General features: G+C 38.1%; 11 protein-coding genes across 11 annotated transcripts; 4 read left to right on the plus strand and 7 right to left on the minus strand.

Moving 5' to 3' along the window:
- Window positions 1–978: 978 nt before the first annotated feature.
- On the plus strand, window positions 979–2,679 carry KLLA0_E09021g (uncharacterized protein; the record flags this gene model as incomplete). The annotated part of the gene is made up of 1 exon (XM_454356.1): window positions 979–2,679. One exon carries the CDS (start codon window positions 979–981, stop codon window positions 2,677–2,679), a length of 1,701 nt encoding a protein of 566 aa, XP_454356.1.
- Window positions 2,680–3,222: 543 nt separating this feature from the next.
- CYK3 (Cyk3p) lies at window positions 3,223–5,667 on the minus strand (the record flags this gene model as incomplete). The annotated part of the gene is made up of 1 exon (XM_454357.1): window positions 3,223–5,667. The coding sequence occupies one exon, from the start codon at window positions 5,665–5,667 to the stop codon at window positions 3,223–3,225; it is 2,445 nt and encodes an 814-aa protein (XP_454357.1).
- Window positions 5,668–6,401: 734 nt separating this feature from the next.
- ARO2 (bifunctional chorismate synthase/riboflavin reductase [NAD(P)H] ARO2) lies at window positions 6,402–7,532 on the minus strand (the record flags this gene model as incomplete). The annotated part of the gene is made up of 1 exon (XM_454358.1): window positions 6,402–7,532. The coding sequence occupies one exon, from the start codon at window positions 7,530–7,532 to the stop codon at window positions 6,402–6,404; it is 1,131 nt and encodes a 376-aa protein (XP_454358.1).
- A 706-nt stretch (window positions 7,533–8,238) lies between these two features.
- NUP84 (Nup84p) lies at window positions 8,239–10,407 on the plus strand (the record flags this gene model as incomplete). Its single annotated transcript, XM_454359.1, has 1 exon — window positions 8,239–10,407. The coding sequence occupies one exon, from the start codon at window positions 8,239–8,241 to the stop codon at window positions 10,405–10,407; it is 2,169 nt and encodes a 722-aa protein (XP_454359.1).
- A 132-nt stretch (window positions 10,408–10,539) lies between these two features.
- RPL9A (60S ribosomal protein uL6) lies at window positions 10,540–11,115 on the minus strand (the record flags this gene model as incomplete). Its single annotated transcript, XM_454360.1, has 1 exon — window positions 10,540–11,115. One exon carries the CDS (start codon window positions 11,113–11,115, stop codon window positions 10,540–10,542), a length of 576 nt encoding a protein of 191 aa, XP_454360.1.
- A 454-nt stretch (window positions 11,116–11,569) lies between these two features.
- On the minus strand, window positions 11,570–12,697 carry IWR1 (Iwr1p; the record flags this gene model as incomplete). Its single annotated transcript, XM_454361.1, has 1 exon — window positions 11,570–12,697. One exon carries the CDS (start codon window positions 12,695–12,697, stop codon window positions 11,570–11,572), a length of 1,128 nt encoding a protein of 375 aa, XP_454361.1.
- A 227-nt stretch (window positions 12,698–12,924) lies between these two features.
- Window positions 12,925–13,767, plus strand: KLLA0_E09153g (short-chain dehydrogenase/reductase; the record flags this gene model as incomplete). The annotated part of the gene is made up of 1 exon (XM_454362.1): window positions 12,925–13,767. One exon carries the CDS (start codon window positions 12,925–12,927, stop codon window positions 13,765–13,767), a length of 843 nt encoding a protein of 280 aa, XP_454362.1.
- A 125-nt stretch (window positions 13,768–13,892) lies between these two features.
- ATG20 (Atg20p) lies at window positions 13,893–15,803 on the minus strand (the record flags this gene model as incomplete). Its single annotated transcript, XM_454363.1, has 1 exon — window positions 13,893–15,803. The coding sequence occupies one exon, from the start codon at window positions 15,801–15,803 to the stop codon at window positions 13,893–13,895; it is 1,911 nt and encodes a 636-aa protein (XP_454363.1).
- Window positions 15,804–16,158: 355 nt separating this feature from the next.
- Window positions 16,159–20,352, plus strand: TRM3 (tRNA (guanosine(18)-2'-O)-methyltransferase; the record flags this gene model as incomplete). Its single annotated transcript, XM_454364.1, has 1 exon — window positions 16,159–20,352. One exon carries the CDS (start codon window positions 16,159–16,161, stop codon window positions 20,350–20,352), a length of 4,194 nt encoding a protein of 1,397 aa, XP_454364.1.
- A 55-nt stretch (window positions 20,353–20,407) lies between these two features.
- On the minus strand, window positions 20,408–21,202 carry RRP42 (exosome non-catalytic core subunit RRP42; the record flags this gene model as incomplete). The annotated part of the gene is made up of 1 exon (XM_454365.1): window positions 20,408–21,202. One exon carries the CDS (start codon window positions 21,200–21,202, stop codon window positions 20,408–20,410), a length of 795 nt encoding a protein of 264 aa, XP_454365.1.
- Window positions 21,203–21,596: 394 nt separating this feature from the next.
- Window positions 21,597–22,370, minus strand: RRT6 (Rrt6p; the record flags this gene model as incomplete). Its single annotated transcript, XM_454366.1, has 1 exon — window positions 21,597–22,370. The coding sequence occupies one exon, from the start codon at window positions 22,368–22,370 to the stop codon at window positions 21,597–21,599; it is 774 nt and encodes a 257-aa protein (XP_454366.1).
- Between the last annotated feature and the right edge of the window lie 308 nt (window positions 22,371–22,678).

Here is a 22,678-nt window from a genome sequence, read left to right on the forward strand (position 1 = left end):
TTTTTCCCGATTATATTAATGAAACGCAAGAATGCAAACTAATCTATCATCAGTTTTTCCTACTACTACAGAGCAAAAGTATTCATGAAACATTGGTGGTGGGAAGAGATCAGTGAGGGGTGCAGTGTTTACTGTGGAGATTGGCTTGTGTTACTGTATGTTCTGCGTACGTAAAATTAATCCGGGGTGAAACAAATTACATTATTCCTCCGCGACTTGACTTCTTTTTTTTTTTCGGTTAATTTATTTTTCGTGCCAATTTAATTATGTACCCATTTGGCACGGCTTTTTGTGAACGCAAAATTATCAATATCGGTAACCCCACTCACCTTTTTCTTTCCTATTTCTTCCAGGTATTATTCCTCATGTAATGCAAAGATAGGTTACTCCCCTCTATCCGGTTGGGGTTGGAGAGCCAGTAGTACACATGATTCAACTCAACAGAAACGTCCCCCGTAAAAAAAAAAACATTATGACTTTTTCCTTTTGGAAAAACTTCATCTCGAAAGGAACTTAATCTAGATCGATAAAGATTTTTTTCAGTTTTTACTGCGGTTGTTTCTGGACTTAGTTTTTCCCCATGTCTTTTAATTTCTCCAGTCAGTTCCTGAGGCCCAGCCAGTTTCTGTGGTTTTTTCCCCGGATCTTTTACTGGTGACTACAAAGGCAATTTTTTTTCCTTCCGCTTTTCGTTTTTAGCGTGGAGTAAGCAATAGATAGGGCTTTCTTATGGTATTGATCCGCTAATTCAAACTGGACCTATCTCGTCGACAAATTTGTATATAATACGAAGAGAATTCGCTTACTTTCGTCCAAATTATCCAACCCCATTGTCAAATAAGAATATATTTGTGTACTTCTACTCTCGTATTTACTAGATCAAAAAATTAGAAAGCTACAGTATTAATAGCATATTGGTCCGCTAAGTTAAAGCTATTAGAGCGTAGAGGTTGTTGATATTAAAAAGGTTAAGAAACAATGTCTAGTAATCTGTCTGAAAAAGCAGTTGACCAGCAAAAAGAATTCGGCTTGCTTAAGAGTACGAGTTCTGTTGACTCGGTACACGAAGTTGAAGCCGGTGTGAAAGTCGGTGAAGATGACGACAATTATTTTTTCAGTGAAGATCAAATCTTAACACAGATTAAGGTGTACGAAGATGAAATTGCAAATACTCCAGTTACTAAGACGCTAAGACAACGTATGAGAAGAATGGAATTTTGTGAAGTGAACTTCTCAAATAAAACGTATATGGTTATTATGCTTGGTTTTTTCGCATCATTTGCAGGTATTTTGTCAGGTGTGGATCAATCGACCATTTCAGGTGCCAGTTATGGTATGAAGGCATCGTTGAAATTGACTTCCGATGAAGATTCCTTGATTTCCTCTTTAATGCCTTTGGGTGCGGTCGGTGGTTCTATCTTGTTAACTCCATTAAGTGAATATTTCGGTAGAAAAGTTGCCTTAGTGATCTCATGTATTTTTTATACCATTGGTGGTATTTTGTGTGCCGCTGCTCAGGATGTTCATACAATGTATGCAGGCAGATTCTTGATCGGTGTTGGTGTCGGTATTGAAGGTGGTGGTGTTGGTGTTTATATTGCTGAATCTGTCCCATCTACCGTGCGTGGTTCCTTAGTTTCGTTGTATCAATTCAATATTGCCCTTGGTGAGTTGGTTGGTTATGTCATTGGTGTCATTTTCTTCGATGTCAAAGGTGGTTGGAGATATATGTTAGGTTCCTCTTTGGTATTTTCTACCATCTTATTTGTTGGTTTATTCTTCTTACCTGAATCCCCTCGTTGGTTGATCCACAAGGGTTATGATGTAGAAGCTTATAAGGTCTGGCGTAGATTGAGAGACACATCGGATCTAGGCAATAAAAGAGAATTCTTGGAAATGAAACATGCAGCTGAACAAGATAGACAATTGAAAGAACAAGAATCTCGCTTCAAGAGTATGTTTGACTTGATCTTAATCCCAAGAAATCGTCGTGCATTGTTATACTCCATTATGATGGTCTCTTTGGGTCAATTGACTGGTATTAACGCAATCATGTATTATATGTCCACGTTGATGGGACAGATCGGTTTCTCTCCAAAACAAGCCGTCGCTATGTCTATGGTTGGTGGTGCTGCTTTGTTAATAGGTACCATTCCAGCAATCCTATATATGGATAAATTTGGTAGACGTCCATGGTCTATGACCATTATCGGTTTCTCCGTAGGTCTAGTTCTCGTCGGTGTTGGTTATCAGATCGATTTGAATACCAACTTGGCTGCTGCTGAAGGGGTTTACTTAACCGGCCAGATTTTGTATAACATCTTCTTTGGTACTTATGCCACTTTGACCTGGGTTGTTCCTTCTGAGTCTTTCTCTTTGGCTACAAGATCGATCGGTATGACGATTTGCTCTGCTTTCTTATACTTATGGGCCTTCACTGTTACTTATAACTTCAACAAAATGAAGGACGCTTTCACATACACTGGTTTGACTTTAGGTTTCTATGGTGGTATTGCTATTGTTATTGGTATTCCATACCAATTGTTGTTTATGCCAGAAACCAAAGATAAAACTTTGGAAGAAATCGATGATATCTTTGAGATGCCAACTAGACAATTGGTCAAACAAAATTTGAAGAACTTAAAAGATTACGTTTCTGGTAACCGTAAATCTATTTAATTCTCTGTCTTATGCTAATAAAACTGAATGAAGTAAGGAGTTCACTTTGAAATCGATCAGGGGACTTTGGGAACAAGACATTCTACATCTCTAAAATAATAGTCATCTCTTTTTTAGTATCTAATAATGATTACTCATGAACCTCGCATTTATCTCTGAAATTAGTCCTACTTTTGCTCTTGTCATCGCGTTACCCAAGTTCATTTGTATTGACGGGATGTTAGTATTATTTTCTCTTCAATTTCACGCTTTTCACTGTTTTCTAGGTTACGTTTCTATGTCACGATTTTTATAATAATATCAACAATAAAACCCAATGCATTAGAACCAAGGATATGAACTCATTCGAACATATCTTAAACGCATTTGATAATCCAACAGAATAGTTTTTACTGAGAATAAAGCCTCTTGATGCAATATCTATATATATCATTAATTTATTAATTGGTCTATATTCGAGATTAGTTATGACTGTGTCCGTCGATTGCAGAACACAGACAGGCAAGTGAAAAGGGAACTAAAGTATTATATTTGGAGAATTCATTATCTACTCTCCCATTGCGCAAATTCACACCATCCAGATCCAGCATCGGAGATTATCATAGCATTCCATCTACCCGTTTCGTTAATCTCAATAGAAGCACTCCAGGTTCCAAAAGGCAGATGAGGATCATTCTTGATCACTTTGTAGCGCTTACCTGTTGGAGATAGGATAAGCATAGCACGACTCAAATTCCGGTCCATGGATTGATGGATGATCCCATCAGTTGGATTCTGAATCATTTCAAATTTGTACTTCCTCTTGTTCGATAAAAATTTGTTTTGAGGTTCTTTAATGTACACTTCCACTCTTTGAACTGCTTCTGATGGAATCCTAGATACAAATTCAAAATTACCAGGATTTCCAGATGCAGTTAATGGCAAAATCATTGAAATTGGATGAATATTCTCAATGGAGCACTGTGTACCTTTGATACCAGAGTGTATGTAAAGGGTCCCCTTTGAAGCACCGGGAGGAAGAACAGCCTTTATTACTGCGTTGCGTTTATTTTGAGATAACACCTGCACCAAAGATAAATTCATTGTCTTGTATTGCAAGGAATTTTCTTCATCCACAACAACGTTTGAAAAGACCTCAATATCGTTGGGGATTCTCAAAGTGCACTCGAAAATTTCATTATCTTCAAGATCACATAACCCATTGCTGAACCGATAAAGTCTTAGCCTATTTTTGAAGAAAGAAGGGAAAACCACGGGCAAACTCAGAACAATGTTCAGATCCAGTTCTGGAACAATATGTTGTTTTGAATATTCTCTTGGAACGTGAGTATTGATCAAAGTCATTGGAGAGGCCAAAAAATAGAACGGTTCGCATTTCTTAGCTGGTTTGTTATTCAAATATTCATGAATGGGGTTTGTTATGTTGCCAAGGATGACATCGACAAATCTCCATTCCTCATAAAAACAGACCTGCAACCAGCAGTGGTTTAACTTGAAAGTAGAGTTGTCTGCATTTGGTGTTTTCAAGAAACCAAAAACTATTTCACTTTTAATGTTCAGTGCAGTGGACATTCTTTTGAACAGCCACGTTAGTTCATATGGCGTACAGTATCTCCTTTCTAGCGCCTTCTCCAAGTTCTCAGGGGAACGGTTGAAATCTGTTTTACCATTATCGTCTATCAATCTGAAGAGTTCGGTACAGAATATAAATAATCCCCGAAGTTGTTCCAATGGTGTGAAATATTGTGAAGGAAAGCTATATTGGGCAAATGACTCAACGGAAAGTTGAACGGGCAACTTTTCAAAGAAGAGCTGTCTAGCGGACTTATCGACTCTTTTGAAATCAGCGCTGTAGAGGAATTCATCCACAATCCCTGGCTGACGCGTATGCAATACTTCATTGGAATACAAGTCCTTGTTGACCACTGAATGAGGATACAGTAAAAGATCAACATTTTTCGCGGTTGCCCTCATACCTCTTTCTCTTCTTTCATTTGAAGAGATGGTAAGCGCTCTTCTTAGTTGAGCCTCAGCTTCCATCCAACTATTTGCGTCATGATTATCCGCCGAAATGTTCAGTGATTCTATATTAGGCAATTTAGGATAATCATTTGCTCCGGGGTTATACTCCTTCGTATTTCCTGGTAACCATTTCTTGAATATATCAAATTTGCTCTCTTTCATGCTTTGACTGCCTAACTTAGATGTTGTATCTTTTTGTTCTGCTACCATTGAGCGATCTGTAGAATCCTTGAAAGATCTAGCAAAGTTATGACGGGCAAAACTGCCAGCACTGGTAGCACTAAAGTCGCTCATGATAGCAAAACTTTCTTCACTGCTAGCTAACGAGTCCTCCATGTATCTTGTGTGGGAAAACCGACCAAACGAATCCGTAGATTTTAATGGTTGATTCATTCCATTGGTATAGCCTCCTGTTTGTGAGATATGATTGAATAATGGTGTCGAAGGAGACTTTGGAATTGGAGGCAGAGGAGGTTGGTTCGGTATTTCTCGGCTTGAGGAATATTTATCTTGAAATTTCCCTGTCCTTTTAGCAATATTGGATGCGGAATGCGACTGCGGAATGGTATATTTGTCTTTGCTACCAAAACTTCTGCTATACTGTTTTCCCTGTGAGTATCCAGCAAGTTCCTCGTTGGTATGGTTCTTTCTCAAAGAAAATTGGTCTCTCTTTCGAAATTCAGGTGATGATGTTGCATGCTCTTTATAACGTTGTGGAGATCTTGGCAAGTTACTTTGATGCTTAGTCGGAAGATATGTATTGTATTGTTCTTCGAGAATTGACACGTAGTTACTTGGGAAATAGCCTTGTTTCTTGTTCCTTATCAGTTTACCAAAATACCAATCTCCTGTTACTCTGGTCACTTCAATGAAATCACCCTCCAAGAAACCTAAATCATCCTTCTTTTCACCAGACCAGGCGAAATTAGTCTTAACCTTGAAAGTTACTGGTCCAGACTGAGACATAAAGAAGTGCTAATCAGTAGCGAACGGATAGTAATAAAATGCGAAAACAATTAATGAATGTGTGAATGAACAAATGAATGACAGGTAATTAATACCCCAATTATTCCAGTTAAATAGCCGAAATAAATGTATGCAAGGATCAAATCCAAGTGAGAGTTGACGACTGATCAAGCAGTTAACAGGTCACTCTATAACTTGAGATCTGATATGAAATCCAGTTTTGCACCAATTGGTCTAGAACGTGGTTATGCTGGGAGCAGTTGAAAACGAAAGAAGAAAATCGCTAATAGTAAACAGTAACTGGCCAGTTAGAAAAGAATTTAATATAAATTACCAACGAAATTTACTTCAATTGTGTAAGATCAATGTTTTTAGATCAACGTTTCAGATCAATGCTTACCTTTTTCGGTTTCAATGAGGATATATATTTTTTCTGTTTGGCTTTCCAATAATGTAAATAGCTAAAAAAAACAGATCGCCCCAAGATTAGATGATAACCTATCAGAAAGAGAAACAAGAGGTCAGTATTGCTAGCTACAGTGAGGGATCTTTGGCCAAATTATTAAAATATAGCTAGGATACTGATTTATTCTTTCAATTATTTGGTGGAAGTCAGCAAACAGAAAGTAGAATTTACGATAAATTATACATGATAAACCATTACTCTAATTATGCGAAATAAGATTCTATGACGTTGTATTTTGAAGTGCAAAAGCTTTTTACATTGAGATATTCTAAGAGACAATTGAGATTGCGGCTTCTCTTGACTTTTGGATTAGTACAGCATCAGCCAAGACAAGGGCAGCCATTGCTTCCACAATTGGGGTGGCTCTTGGGGTGACAGAAGGGTCGTGTCTACCTTTAGCAGCTAGAATACCAGATTTACCGTCGTAGGTAGCAGTAGCTTGTTCTTGAGAAATAGTAGCTGCAGATTTGAAAGGTACAGAGAAGTAGATGTTTTCTCCATTTGAGATACCACCTTGAATACCACCAGAGTTGTTCGTCTTTGTTCTTAGTCTTCCGGTGTCCTCATCGAAGTAGAAGGGATCGTTATGCTTAGAACCTGGCAAACAAACGCCATCGAATCCGGAACCAATCTCGAAACCCTTGGAAGCTGGGATTGAGAGCATAGCATGTGCTAGCAAGGCTTCTAATTTATCGAAACAAGGTTCACCAAGGCCCGCAGGTAGATTTCTGATGACACACGTGACAACACCACCAATGGAATCCTTTTCACCTCTGTATCTTTCAATTTCCTTCACCATAGCATCAGCGACAGATGAATCCGGGCATCTAATTGGGCCAGCGGCATCAACTTTTTCTCTTGTGATGGTATTCAGAACCTGTTGGAATTTTGGATCCTGTGGATCTCTGTTCATCTTGACAGCACCGATTTGGGTGACAAAGGCAACAATTTCAACGTTGGATAACTGTTTTAGGAACTTTTCAGCAATGGCACCAGCAGCAACACGACCAATTGTCTCTCTTGCTGATGATCTTCCACCACCAGAAGAAGCTTTGATGCCATACTTGCTGCTGTAAGTGAAATCAGCATGCGAAGGTCTTGGGTAATTGTCCATATCACTGTAATCGTGAGGTCTTTGATCCTCGTTTTTCACAAGCATACCGATTGGAGTACCAAGTGTCTTACCGAATTCAGTACCGGATTGAATCTCAACGCGATCCTTTTCATTTCTTGGGGTAGATAGTTTCGATTGACCTGGTCTTCTTCTAGTCAATTGAGGTTGAATGTCATCTTCGGTTAGAGACATTCCAGGTGGAACACCATCAACAATACAACCAACAGATTTACAGTGTGATTCACCGTAAGTGGTTACACGGAAAATTTGACCGAATGTAGACATTTGTGTTTTGTTAACGGTTTACTATTTCTCAGCGTTTCAAAAACAAATGTATCGGATGTATAATCTCAGAATTCGACTATAATGATGTCGTAACACTATTCTAGTGTACTGGATTGTGGGAAATTTTCAACAAAGGACACACAAGGCTTTTGAGTAATCCTTTTGACGTAGCTTGCTGCTCTGTCTGCTCCGCTCATCATGTTAATCATTCCATCAATTTTGTTCAAACTTTTCAATATTGTCGAAGATGTGATGAATCATAGGAATGAAGAGCAGGAGAAAAAGAGAAACTCGTGGTTACCCGGAAATCATTAAGATCTATACATGATAATAAGGTAAGAAACGGCAGCTGAACGTGAAAACAGAAGTAAAGCTTGCATGTATATAGGATAATTGACCGTCAAATCGTTACTTTCTGCAAGTATATGAGTACCAATATTCTTTCAGTGCAAGGCAGTACCGTTTTAAGTATGCTTTGAGCAAACGCTGCTTGCTTATGTTCACTTCACCAGTAAATATGTGTCCTAGATCATCTAAGACGAATGTTGATTTCTTAATATCGATTTCATCAAAATACTTAGCTAACCATATAATGGTATTCACTGTTTACGATTCACTCATCGTGGATATGTTAAAAGCTGGTATAAAATTGAGCAGGCGGTGCATAGAAGGGAATCCGAACTGCGAACTTCGGCAATAAAACGAGATGGACGTTGACTTCAACCGTTCCCAGGAAACTCACCTGAAGTTCGGACAAATCTTGAAGGAATATCAGGCAAGAGTGTTGAGCGATGAAGCGTCTCTTGACCCGTTCTCTATAGTGCAAGACTTCAGGTCCATTGCCGGAGAAGAGGCATTGGAAATTGCAGAATCTGGAGAGGAGAATGATAATGAACAGTTCCAGAACTGGGAACTAGAGGCCAAGTTTTGGGATCTTGTTGGCTTGTTAGTGGAATATCGAACATCAGAGACAGTTGACAAAGATATTAACGTTCATTCATACAATTCGAACGTAGTATTCCAAAAACAGTTGTTGCAATCAAATAAGGGGATATATGAAATCTGGTTAATAAAGTCATGGCTTGAGGCTAACATTGGCATCCCAGAGAGACCATCTAGTTTATGTACTACAAAATGGTCGAGTTCCATGATAGCAGGCACTGTGAAAAGCATGGATTCGGATTCGATCTTAAGAGATCCAACAACGAATCTTCAGCCTGATGATCGTCAAAATGATCATGCTTTCTTCGTATATGCGTTCCGCCTTCTCTTGGCTGGTCAATTTGAGAAATTGACAGAAGAGTGTGAATTTACAGATAATTTAACTCTTAATCTTATACTGAGAGGAATGGAATCCTATGTGGATCCAAACGTCGATACGGATATGACCGACGAATATGCAAGTCAACAAGGGATTAAAAAACATGCCTTGTGGAGAAGAAGTGTATATGCCTTATCTCAGGATCCCTTACTGGATCCTTATGAAGCCGCTATATATACCTATCTTTCGGGCGATTCTCCTACAAATTTGAGGATAGACGGGCTGGACTGGGAAACTGAATTGCTAATATACGTAAATCAAATTTGGAATGTTACCATGGAAAACTATTTGATAGAACATGGAAGAGTTGACAATGATGAGTTGATCACTGATATGGATACCGCTTGTCCAAGTTTATCCCAGGTTTTGAATATTCTTGCTGCAAAATATCCAGATGAGAGCGAGCATCCGATTAGGGTGTTGACTGCATCAGTACTTTTGAACACCATAGAACCGGTCATGAAATCATCGACAGATATGCTATTGGATGTTATTAAAGGGCGAGATGAAGACAACGCGCTATTCAACGAATCGTACTTGCTAAGAATTCTCACAAATTTAACCATATTCCTTGATATTGTGTCACCAGATACCATAGACATTTCAAATAAGTCGAAATTATTAACATCATACATCTCACTACTATCCTACTATGGGTTATACGATGTTATACCAGTCTTTGTTAGTTTCTTATCACAAGAGGAAATTGTAGAAACTTATTCATTCTTCCTCACCAATCTCATTGATCCTAATCTCAGACAAAAACAAATGGAAATCTCCAAATATTTGGGTTTACCGATTGCTAATATACTCAGAAGAACCGCTCAGCGAATTTTTGAAGAAACGGATCAATATTACATTGTTGATAGTGACATAGAGTTGACTAACGAAGTTAGTGAAGTGGATCAAAGGTTAATGAATGGTGTTGAATGGCTAATTGAGAACGGACTCTATACTGATAGTATTGATACTATAATTGCGTTATCGAGGCGCTTCTTGATAAACGGTAAAGTAAAAGCGCTTGAGTTATTTGTTGACAACCATGATGTACCCAATTTGTTAAAAGAATATCAGTTAGAAAGGCTATCTTCACAGGAAGAGGATCATGATTTGAAAACTACGGAACTCTTACAATATACATCGTTATTATCTACCTTCAAAAAGCAAGAAGAGTGGGTAAAATCATCGCAACTTTTCAATACCGAGTCGAACTTGCGATCCCTAATTAAGCAATTCAAAGGTTTCTCGAACACAATCATAAAGTTAGTAACGACATTTTTGGTAGACCTGATAGACAATGAAGAAGTGAATGATTCAGACGTTCTGTATGAAATACGGGCCTTATACACTCCATTTTTGATTATGGAGTTGCACAACAATTTGATTTCCGCATCGGAGAACTTGAAGGTATCTACATTCGTTCAAGAAGCCATTGACCTCTCCATTTTGGTTGCCAACGAAACTGATAAGATATATCTGTTATTCCAAAGTAACGGCAAACTTACTACATATCTACAGATGGTTGCAAAGGCATCCGCATTATTTGGAAGGTAACTTAGAAACAGAAGTTGGAGTTTTTAAGCAGTACATATAATATTAATTATGTATATATAAACATATATGTAAGCGAAACCAATCGAAAAAAAATAATAGCAACGACATTAATTAATTGTAATTGAGATTAGTTTATTCTTCTTCCTCGATTAGACCCTTTTCGGAAACGTAGATACCATCCAAGAACTTACGGATATCCTTGTTTCTGACACGACAGATTTGTTGGATGTCAGCAGCGTTTTGGGAAACGTTTTCGACGGAGTTACCAGACAAGACAATTTCGTCCTTTTGGTTGGTGGAGAAGTCAACAGAAACACCATCTCTGACTGGAACTTCTCTGACCTTCTTGTCACCCAAGAAGTTTCTGATTTCGATGAACTTAGCACCGTCCTTTTCAATGACGTTAACGTTGATTGGGAAATGCGCGTAAACGTATCTCAACTTGTACTTGTAACCCTTGGTAACACCAGTGATCAAGTTGGAAATCAAAGACTTGACAGTTCTCAAAGCAGCAACGTGCTTTCTGTCACCGTTGTGAACGGTGATCTTGATTTGTCTGTTAGAGACCTTGGTGAAGGTAACATCGATGTGCTTCAAGTTCTTAGTCAAAACACCTCTTGGACCAGTAACCTTGATGTTTCTGGATCTGATTTGGACGGTAACACCTTCTGGGACATCTAGGACTTGGTCAGTTTGAATGTACTTCATCTTGTCTTGTTGTATTCGCTCACAGCCTATCTGAAAACCAAAACCAAAACAAAGCAAATGCACTCAACTGTAATACTGTAATACTGTAATTAACGCCTGTTTCAACAAACAATGCAGGAGCCAAGTATAACTGGGAATGCTTGCACATCATCTTTGTTAACCTAGAGCTTTGCAATTGGTGAAAGTTGGTCAATCTTGCAGACGCAGGAAATGAGACTTCAGAAATTTTTCACCAAACACCCAGACATTTCACAGTATCAACGACTTTTTCTGTGGAACCTAGCGGTTGTAGTTCTCATCTCAAAAAAAAAAAAACCGCAAAAATTCCTCTTTGGAACACCTGTACATAATAGAATAACAGTCCCGCAGTTTTTCAATGATCCATTCCCCATCCCAAAGAATATCTGACTCACAACAAGGGAATTGTGTCAGACATCCAAAACGACCAAATTAATCACACTTTATCTATCATCTTTTGCAGCTTGCCGAATATACGATCTCTGTGTATAGCATCTTCATCGTCTTTGTCAGTTGGGAAGAAGTAATTTCTCTTGAATGTCTGATCATCTACGTCCATTCCAGTATCGTGATCGTCATCAGCCTCTGGCTTCAAATTGACAAAGTCACCGTCGTATTTACCGTTGTCATTATCACTATCGGCATGGTCATCGTCGTCGTAGTCAAAGTCGACGTAATTATTGGCATTCAACGAGCTCAAAAGATTGGAAGATTCTCCGTAATTTTGAAATAATGCATCAAACTCATCACCATTATCATTGGTGGTTTCGTTAGCCTGCTCACCGTCCACATTATAATTTTGATCCAGTTCATCATTTAATTCGTCAAGGTATACTATATCTTCTGAATCCGTCCTATCTTCGTCACTTCCAATAAAAATTGATCTGTCATCGTCTTCATCTTCCGGATAATCGTTCTGATAATAATCTTCCTCATTTGAATCCTCATCGTCAGTCAACATTGTTTTCTCTGGATCTACTTCTTCTTCTGGGATCATGTCCCCATTATGCTCAACGATTCTGATGTATCCGATAGTACTCTTATCGAAAACGAACTCCTCCTCATCTTCTGGTATGGTTTGTTTCACATACACATCGTAAACGTAATCTGTAGGAGGCAAGATCGGAGCTGTATATGATTTTGAATGTTTTCGACTTGCCTTGCGTTTCTTGTGCTCTGGTGAGTCCTTCTCCTTTATCTTAAGATAGTCATTTAGCATTTCCGCAATGCTATCCGGTAGCTCTTCTTGCAATTCTGACGCTGCCTGGCGCTCCCGTTCCCTTTCAAGAACGTAAACCATTTTTTTATCATTGTTCTCATTACTCAATTTCAATAGTGGACTGTTAACATCGGGAGTCTCAAGCTCTACAGTCTTAGATAGCTTGAACACGAACTTCCCTTTTTTTGCGTTTCTCTCCTCTTCTAAGAGCAAAGCCTGTACGGAATCCTCATCCCGACGTCTTTTCACTCTGATGTACTCCACGCCAGATATGCTTTTACTCATGTCAGATATATTTGCTTCTGTAGGTAGAACAGAGTCGTTTCTGCTATGTGATTCCCTCATTAATCCATTGGTCTTGGATCAAATGATTCTTATTCTAAGTTGAAAAGGTAAATTTGGTTTTCCTAGACAAAATGATTCTGAGCAAAACATGAAGAAAGTTGGAAAATTGACGCTAAGAACGTCAATTAGTGACAGTAAAGAAAACGATGGCAATTAGAGTTGGTATAACTTTCATTGGTCATAGTATAGAATAGTTTTTATCAGAGAAAGGGTCTCTGATTGTAGCTATGTTTTGGAATAGCTTAAACTATTTTGCGTTGGATCAAAAAGGTACTCAATATGTTAGAGTTCTTGAAGATTTAGTTACCTCTTTTGTGGGTATACCATTGTGTCCACAAAAGGACATTGTTGTAGTTGCTGGGGGCTCGAGAGGTATTGGGTCACATCTCGTTACAATGTTTGATTCCTTGGGCTATAAGACTATTCTCATTGATAAAAGATACCCATTAAATCTTATTGAACCTCATCGAGTGTCATTTTACAAGTGCGATATTTCTGACTTTGAATATACAAGATTAATCTTGGATGATATCTCAGTAAGATTTGGTCAAATCACTGTATTTATCAATGCGGTTTCCTTGAAAAGTTTTACTGACGCCGAAGTGGGGAAAGGTGTGAGTTTGAGAAAGTTAATGAGAACAGTGTATGCGGGCAGCATGCATATTATTCAGCATATTTTACCTAAAATGATAGCGTACGATCGCGGTTATATAATTGACATTGCTTCAACGGAAGGCTTATACACTACGGAAAATAAGTCTTCTTATGGTGCCATACAAGCAACGAAGTTTCAATTACTCCAACTGATTGAACAGACGTTGAAAGAGCAATATAAGAAGAATTTTTTGATCAGCAACGGCCGAGTTCGCTGCTTACTTTTGATTTTTGGTAAAGCTCTTAATTCTAAACCGCACCAGGATATGACGACGGCTAAAACTGTTTTCAGTGCTATCTTTCATAATAGACAAGGTGTTCAGGGATACTCGATGAGGACGAATTTCAAATTAGCTCTAAGAGAATTGGATTGGCAATGGTATCAGATGTTCAAATATTTATCCCCCTTCCTATAAAACTTTTGCCGTTTATGAATATCCGTTCCTTAATGCCGCTCTTGTTGAGAATCTAAACGCGGGAGGGTGGAATTCATATATGTAAAATGTATATATTCAAAAAAATCTGTTAATTCAAAAGCTGATTATGCTTCCTGAATGCGATTATGTAGCTCTTTCCATATTTCAAGATTTCTAGTGGCATTCTCCTTCATATATTTCGCATAATTCTTAAAGATTTGAGTCAATTCTTCGTCACGTTCTTTAATGAAGTTTGGTAATTCAGTATTCTTTAGAGTTTCAGAAATAACGACGAGATCACTAGTAGCAACTTTCAATGTTTCATCTAGTTGTATCAACTCTTTCTCTAAGGATCTTGCAGCTGCTGCAGGATCTTGTTCCTGATAACTGACAGAGTCCTTAATTATGATTGCAAGTTGGGTAAACTTATTTATGAATTTTCCAGAGTAGCTTTGTGGTCCTGCAGGGTTTTCTAGATTCACTGCTCCATTTGTACCAAGCTCTTCCTTTACCATATTGTCTATTTGCTTGTGGTCGTTTTCTTGCTGTTGGAACTTGATGAGTTGACCTCGCTTGTAAAGTATTGTCCTTTCTAAGATATCTTTTTGGATCAACTTTAACCTTCTATAATGAATTAAATCCCGCACAGCAGTGGCCATGTGGGCACATTCACTAAGAGGCTCATTAATGTTGTAATGCAAATTTCCGACAAGAGTTTCCAGAATTTCTTGCAGAGTCCCATATGCATCACTGGAGTGTGAAAGTAATTCTGCTAGTCCACTCTCGTTCTTTGTTTCGTCAGTTGACAATTGTGCAAACTCAGAGCTGATTCCTTTCAAATCTTCCCGTAAATAGTTCACCTCCTTGGTAGTAGCTCTTGAGTATTTATACAAACCAGAATGTATCAATTGTTCGTAATTTTTGAATTCCGCTTCAATTTTAGTGAACTCATCAGCGTCCGAAGCTGAATGATTGTCCTTTGATGCCAGCAGTTGTGTTGATGATGACGGTACTGGCAAATATGAATGTGCTTTTGTAGTGTTTGTAGGGTCTATTGGATTGCACTGAAGAACACTTTTCGGTAATGATGAGATAGTAAGAGAGCTTGTGATTAGATCGTTCCAATTTTTATTGTTCGGATCCAAAAAGTCGTACACGATAGAAGTCTTTGTTATTTCCTGGTTTTTCAAGAGTCTGTTCAAGAAACTTGTAAGCATCCTGATTCTGTGCCGTATGAGCTTCTCATCATTCGTGGTAACCGGTCCGTTAATTACTGATAGCGAAAGATCTACTGAGTCTCCGCTTTCCGTTGGTAATAGGTAACTTGATTTAGAATATGTCATTGCTTTTCCGTAACTCTTGAGTGATTGCTTTTCAGGAATTGGCGGGATCAAACTTATTGGAAATAACTTAACTAACACTTTCCGCAAACTCTCAAAATCGCTGTAACGCCGCTTCACAATTGAATCACCATATTTGATAGCGTAAGCGATATATGTTCTTCCCTGTCCTTCGGATACTTTACTTGCCTCGAGTATTTGGGCCCTTTTCTTACCTTCTTTTGTCATCCCGCTCGCGTTATGGTTTAAGGTATTATATGGCACATCTGGCGAACTATCCTTACTCGTAGCTACTGAGCTCCTACGCCGTTCCTTACTATTTTTTCTTCTGTTTGGCTGAAGAAGCTGGTCCTCGTTATCATCACTTCCGGCGTTTTTGGCATTCTCATCATCGTCATCATTCTTTCCATTCTCATCACTTCCGTCCACGTTATCCTGCATATAGTTGAAAAATGGGTTGTCCTTTTTGATAATCTGGGTATGTATTACATTCTCATGAGGTTGATCACCGTTCTGGTTCGTGACTGCAGTGTCTTTGGGAGATCCGTTGCTTTCCCTTCTCATCTCGCTCTGCGTCTGTAAATCAGGTTCATGCTCCTTATGCTCCTCAACAGTCTTATTGTTTTTAAGTCTTGAAGGACTGTTATTTTCTAAATGCGTTACTGAATTCGGCATTGGTTCAAAATTTATCTGCATAAGGTCACTAAATAGCTCTTCATATGCTCCTAATTCAACCCTTTATCTACTCATATTGAAGTTCGTGTCAATTCATAAGGGGCGTTTTACATGTCAACAAGTTGTAACTTAACTGCCATGTTCGGGTAACAGTCTTCTCGATTTCTAATACGTGTTTCGGGGCCCAAAGTTTTTCTGGCGCAGCCCAATTGTTCATCATCAACATGCATCTTGAAAAATCATTTATACCATTACGGTTAGTTAAATCGATCTGACCAGATGAGATGCGATGAGACCAGATAAACTTAATTACATGTTATGGGAATGTATATAGTTTTAGAACCTGATTTCAACGTAAGGATTTTTATATCAGATAATGAGCCACTCAAGGCAAATCTTGGGTAGGTATATCTCGCCCTCAGTACAAGAAGAGATTCTTTCCTCACTCATTGAAACTGAAGATTATGAAGGTATTAGTTCGGTGCTAAGTTCGGTTGAACTAACAGAAGATGTCTCCATTAACACTGGCAATAGACTATCTATCACTCTTGGAGAAGTAATCGCTAAACATGTCAATGATGACGATGGTTTGCGAGTTGAAAAAGATCAACAACTAATTGCATTGCTTAAGCTTTGTCCCAAGCTAAAGCAAAGCAATAAATTTATGCATGATTTTCTAAGTTCCCATTTGAGCTCATTCATCCTTTCGCATATAACAATGCTATTTGATGTTGAATGTCAACAACTGATTAGAATATCTGGGTTTATTCAAGTTAACTCGCTCGATGACGGATTGATCTTAGATGGAACAAAACTGCTAGACATTCTTGAAGTGTTGGTTCAAGGGTCCGCTTCAGGATCATATAACGACCTCATCGCCAACAGTGTCAACATTGGAAAGCTACTCTTTTTACTTTCGTTATCGAAGGATGAGAAACTTTCAAATGCGGCGACTTCTTTGTTCAAATGGTGGATCCCATCGTTCGCTACAGCCTGCAAAGAGGATGAGAAACTAGATATAACCGTATGGTCTCTTTTACGTAACTTGCTTACCGAAAGCGCACCAATCACAGTTGCAAAAAATGGCTATATCTTTTGTTTAAGGATGTTAATGGAGGATGGATTCTCAACAACAAGTCAAAGTTTCGCCCAATCAAAAGATTACTGGAATTTAATACAATCCGGACTAAACCAGGAGGTTCATGAAATCAAGAAAATTGTGCTCTCTATCATGAAGTTGAGTCTCCAATTACTTGCTCAAAATAACTTACCCATCCTAACCGATATTATCCAATTCAGTGGAAGTAGGTCTGAGATTGAATCATGGAAAAAGTTTACCACCTTATATGAGATTGTCGGGATTGATACCGCTTTGAATCAGTGTGAGGCGGCTGCGCCAGATATCCTTGATATTTTTGGAGATCCAAATGTTCATGCTAGTTGGGGTTTAATCATTCTATCCACCGGTTTAAGAGCAACTATGGAATCGGTCAGAAAATTCACGCTTAGACTGATGCTACAAATCAAGCACAAAGCTGTATTCAATGCCAATACCCGGTTATTATGCGATGTGTTCTTACCTGCTACAATGCAAGCTTCTTTCTTCAACGTTGCTGACGAACATTGTGAATATGGAGAAAGTGTTGCAAATTTTGTTGCGGAGATACTACTAACGTCAGATGATAAAGGGACCATTCTCGAGCTGCTTTTGAATGCCTTATACGACTTCAGGAACATGTTTGACGCAGGAAGGATTTACATTGCTTATGGAGTTCTCTGTGGTGTAGAAAAATTGAAAGAAAGAGTTTTTGAAACTAGACACATTGAAATAATCAGGATGCTGTTCCTGTGCCGGTGTGAAGAGAATATCTTACAAACTACTATTCAAAGCATTTACTTGAAATATATGCTATTTTCCAACTTATCTGCTCCTGAATTTCTTCAAACATTAGCCATGCATGTCAAGAGTGATAACGGCTATGAATACATATCCAGAACAATAGGCAGTTTCCGTGACTTTTGTATTGTCAACTATAATCAATCTTTAGAAGGATATGAAGTTCCACAAGACGCATTGTACCAAGTACTTGCCTATGAATTATTTGATTGTGAGCCTTATGAAATCTCGGATCAATTTTTGATTGAGATCGTCAAAGCAGATTGTAACTATTCCGATTTATCAGAAGAATATTATGCTTTCTTAACTGAGTTAGTGACAATGGAAAGTAATAACTACAAGGAAGCTAAAGTCATTTTGGACCTACCACAGTTTACGCCAGCTGTCTACGGTGCCATTAATCCTCTGCCAATTTTTAAGAGCTTGTTCTCCGAGTTTTTACCTGATAAATTCGACTTTTTTGTATCATTGTTTGATAAGGTTATGCAAAGTCCTTCTCAGATCACCATATCCTTTGAAAATTTGCTTAATTTATACCGCATAATTGGGGAGTACATAAGATCAGAAAACAATCTTCCTTTCAAGCTAAAAGATGAAATTTATGCAAATTTCTTCAAGTTGCTAAGAATTTGCATCAAATCATCTCCCCTGACTGAAGAACAGCTGAATACATTATTGGATCTCTTGCAAGAAAATGCCGAAAGGGATAATGGAAATTATTTGGGAAATCTTGAAATCAGCTATCTTTGTCAATCAATATTAGATGTCTACATTCTCCCAACACTGCATGAGCTTACTGATATGGAGAAACATGTTTTGAATAGTGCAATGGGTTTACAGTGCAGAATATGGGATTCTTTAATAGAAGAGAGGTTGGTACTCAATCAACAACCATTGCATTTGGCTCTCATAAGAGGCATCTTCCATTATACGACATTCTTATCTGCCCTCAATGATCAGGCTATTTTCAAGATCATGCTTCATTACGCAACTGCCATTTTAGATCAATCTTTTTCGAGGAGAACATTGAAACCAGTTCTCAGCCAGCAAATCTTAGGGTTTATGGAAGTGTATGGAAGTTCACTACCAAACCAGCAATATTCGGACTTTGCTAGGTTGCTATCTGATGTTTTCACTCATGAAAGTATGAATCTCAACATCTACAATTTAAAACCTGCAATTGCCAAGCTATTTGATTCCAAGCTTGGTTTATATATTGACGGAGGATTATACAAGTTTGTTTATGGTGCAACAGAAGTGGTTACGAAATCACGCATAATTAAAGCTCTTTTATATTCAAGCAAGGAGTTTAGACGTCAATTTTTGCAGGTGATGCTCCAAGAAGACCCTAACATGTTAAAAGCGAAGAAAAAAACTGATGGACCAGAAGAAATTCAACGATTACAAAAATGGCAACTGTGCCTTCTATCGATCAAATCAGTCGATAAAGATGTTCTAACAGGTTTGTGTTCTGATTATATCATTCCTTCTCTTGTGGAAGAATCGTCTCCGTTAGTAAGAGTTTATTCAGAATGGTTCATTGCATATGACCTATGGGTTACAGCGACAGATAATCATAAAAATCCAAATGAGGACTTTCTGTTCAAACTTTTAGAAGACACCTCTCGTCCTGTTTTACAAGCAAGTGTTGAACGTTTGTTATTCTTATCTTTGAAGGCAGCGAAGGAGACAGGTCATTTTTTCAGGCCAATGGAAAGATTTGTCGCACAACTGATAACTAATTGCTCCTCAAACAAACCATTAATTAGACATTTCTCTAATTCCCTCATTCTTTTGTTTTGGCCAACCTTTGAAGATGACATCAAAGATAATATTTTGCGATCCATTATTTCTAAGCTATACAGCGATGCTAAGAAGATCCAAGTACAAGGTCAATTCAGAGCCGGTGACGCAAACACTTGGAGCATCAATAACGACCTTAAGTTAACAAGTATATTTGGCGGCGTATTATTGAAAATTATGGATCATAAAGTTCCATATATAAATAGTAAGATATTCAAAGCCATTAACATCGATGACGGTGAATTTGAAATAGGATCGGAAGAGAGTGAACTATGGTTGACCAAAAGAAGTAGTAATCTAGTAAATTCAACTGAGTTAGCAAAAAACTCGCCCCTACAAACGAAGAGTGGTGCTTGGGAAGCTGTCTTGGATTTCGATAATCAAAAATCCATTGAGTCTGTTGCACGATCTGAATTAATTGTCGTAGCTTCATTAGTGGATAAAGCACCCAATCTCGGAGGTATTTGTAGACTCTGTGACGTGTTGGGTGTCGGTACTATGACAATTCATGATATTAGAGTCAAACAGCATCCTCAATTCAAAAATGTTGCGGTTACAGCGGACCGCTGGATGCCTATTGAAGAAGTTCCTGTCGATGGTATAATATCTTACATGAATGCAAAGAAGTTGGAAGGATATACGTTAATTGGATTGGAGCAGACTGATTCTTCCATTCAACTGAATTCTGAATTTAAATTTCCATCAAAATCTGTCATTTTACTAGGAACAGAAGCTCATGGTATTCCAGGGCATTTGTTAAAGGAGTTGGATTTATGCTTAGAAATCAAACAATCTGGGGTAATAAGATCCATGAATATCCAAACTGCAACAGCTGTTATCGTTCATTCGTACTCGATCCAGCATTTATAGATATGCATTTATAATAAACACCCTGAAAAGTACCTATTTACTATTTAAATGTTCCTTAATCTGAAGCATCCAAAGCTTTTTCAATATGTGGTGCGTATTGACGAATTAACTTGAACGCTTGTTCTAAATGATGCTGACTGAACCCTTTGATATTATCGTTATTCAAGCCAACAGATCTTATCGGAGAAGTAACCTTATCTTTGTACCACGTAATTAGAAGGCCATTGTTCGATACTATGCTCTCTTCAAAAGTTGGATCCACAAAAACACCGTCTCCTACAATTGCGAACGTAAACAATAAAGGAGCATCTGCCTCTAGCTTAACCATATCGTAATCATGGAATGTGGGTAGCTCCTCCACTTCTAAGTCATCGTCGTTCGATATTAGTTTCGGTAGCCATGTGTTTTTCAAAGCGCTGAAAATGGCGAAAGATATCATTGAGATCGGGTATGATTTGGAGGCAAGCACCAAAACGTCAATGTAAAGTTTGAAACTGTACCTTTTCGTGAGCATTAGCTTTTTCTGATCAATAGTTTGTTTGAGCAATTTGGATAATAGTGAAGACATGCTGGTAACCAATGGAGAGTCATCTCTGTGGCCTTGGATGTCGACATCAGCAACAAGCAATTCTTGTTCTACCGTATGGTCCACGACTTTAGTTTTTACACTCACTATACACTCGCTTCCTCCGCTTAATATCACACGGCTGGATCCATTAGAATTGGGAAGGAAATCAGTAGATACTTCCAATGGTCTAAATTGATGTGGACCTCTTCCATCCGGTCTTAATGGGGGATCTAATGTTAGAGAATCGTATAGGAACGATTTTTCAGTTAACGAAAGTCCCATTATCTTCTTATATTATTTGATTTTTTTTTTAACGAGATGGGTCTGCTTCGTGAGAAGATAACTCGCTTTAAACTCAGATGTTTCTATTGCTGTTGATAGAAGGGAAATAAGCCTTTTCTCATCATCTCATTGCATCTCATCTCAAGCTCATATAAGTCAATACTGAAATTAGTTCAGATTTTTCATTTCTTCTTTTCGCTAATGCACATTAATATTCGGTGTTACCCGGATATAATTGGCCATTAGTGAGATGTTCTGTCAGGTGTCAGTCACGGTTCGAAGTACTAACATACGATGAATGCTGACTGACTGATATTGAAGTTGTACTGATACAGGGTGCTGATGTTTAATATATATACAAATACATCAACTGTTTTATGGACATAATTATTCCTTATCTTTTGATTTTATTTTTGTTCTTGGTCGGTTGCCCTTTGCTAACGATTCTATACAGTAAGATTGGAAATACCAGCAAATGACATACTCCAATGATGCAGAATAATATTGTGACTTTTGCCAGTAGATAAGAGAACGTTGATTCGTTGAGATTTCTATGATCGACATCTAAAGCATGCAATTCCTGGCCAGAATCCGCACTGACCAACGAAAACAGGTCATCTCTACCCTGGGATAACAAATTGAGATCATCATCAGTAATCAAATCCCACTTCTGTTTCTGAATCAGATCATTAGACGTGATGCTAATTGCTACTTGCTTCACACTATCTATGGCATTCCATGAGGAGTCTAATGAAAAGTTGATAAGGCATATTTGGAAATTCTGATGTTCGTATACGCTCACGTAAAGCACAGTTTCCCCATTCTCTAAACCATGTCTTGACTGTACCAAATTTTGGTCTTCGTCATAAATATCCATGTTGACAACCTGTTTTCCCTTTGAACTCGTAGTTGGACCAAACCTATCCACATTAACTTTCCATTTAGTAAATTCTTCAATTTCAATGAGGAATTGTAAATCCTTGGCCTTAATATTCGTATTCATTTCGAAACAAGTTTGATAACTAGACGCGTCACTCGAGCCGTCAACTTCCCATTTTTTATATGGCCACAAATCGAATTCTAATCGATTTGGGTTTATCGGCAGTTTAAGGGTCTCCGAGACAACTGAACATATCAGTAAAAGGACATATATCAACGATATCACCATTTAAACAAAAAGAACAAAAAAATTACTAGCTGGAACGAAATGAACTGGGTATAATAACAAACGAAAAGACCACAATCTAATTACTGAAGCGAAAGCTGTGGATTAGACCCAAAAAAAAAATTTTGTCTGGCCGAATAAGAACACAAAAAGATATTGACAACACGTATGAAGCACTGAGAAACAACCTTAAAGGGAAAAAAAGAATTGTTTCGATTTGAATTGAACCTGATGCTTTATAGATGGAGACCAATCATTAACCCAGGCAGTTCCCACTTTTCCAACCGAATAATTGCTGTCAAAACGACTCT

The sequence above is a fragment of the Kluyveromyces lactis genome (assembly GCF_000002515.2).
Source record: "Kluyveromyces lactis strain NRRL Y-1140 chromosome E complete sequence".
Taxonomy (NCBI): Eukaryota; Fungi; Ascomycota; class Saccharomycetes; order Saccharomycetales; family Saccharomycetaceae; genus Kluyveromyces; species Kluyveromyces lactis.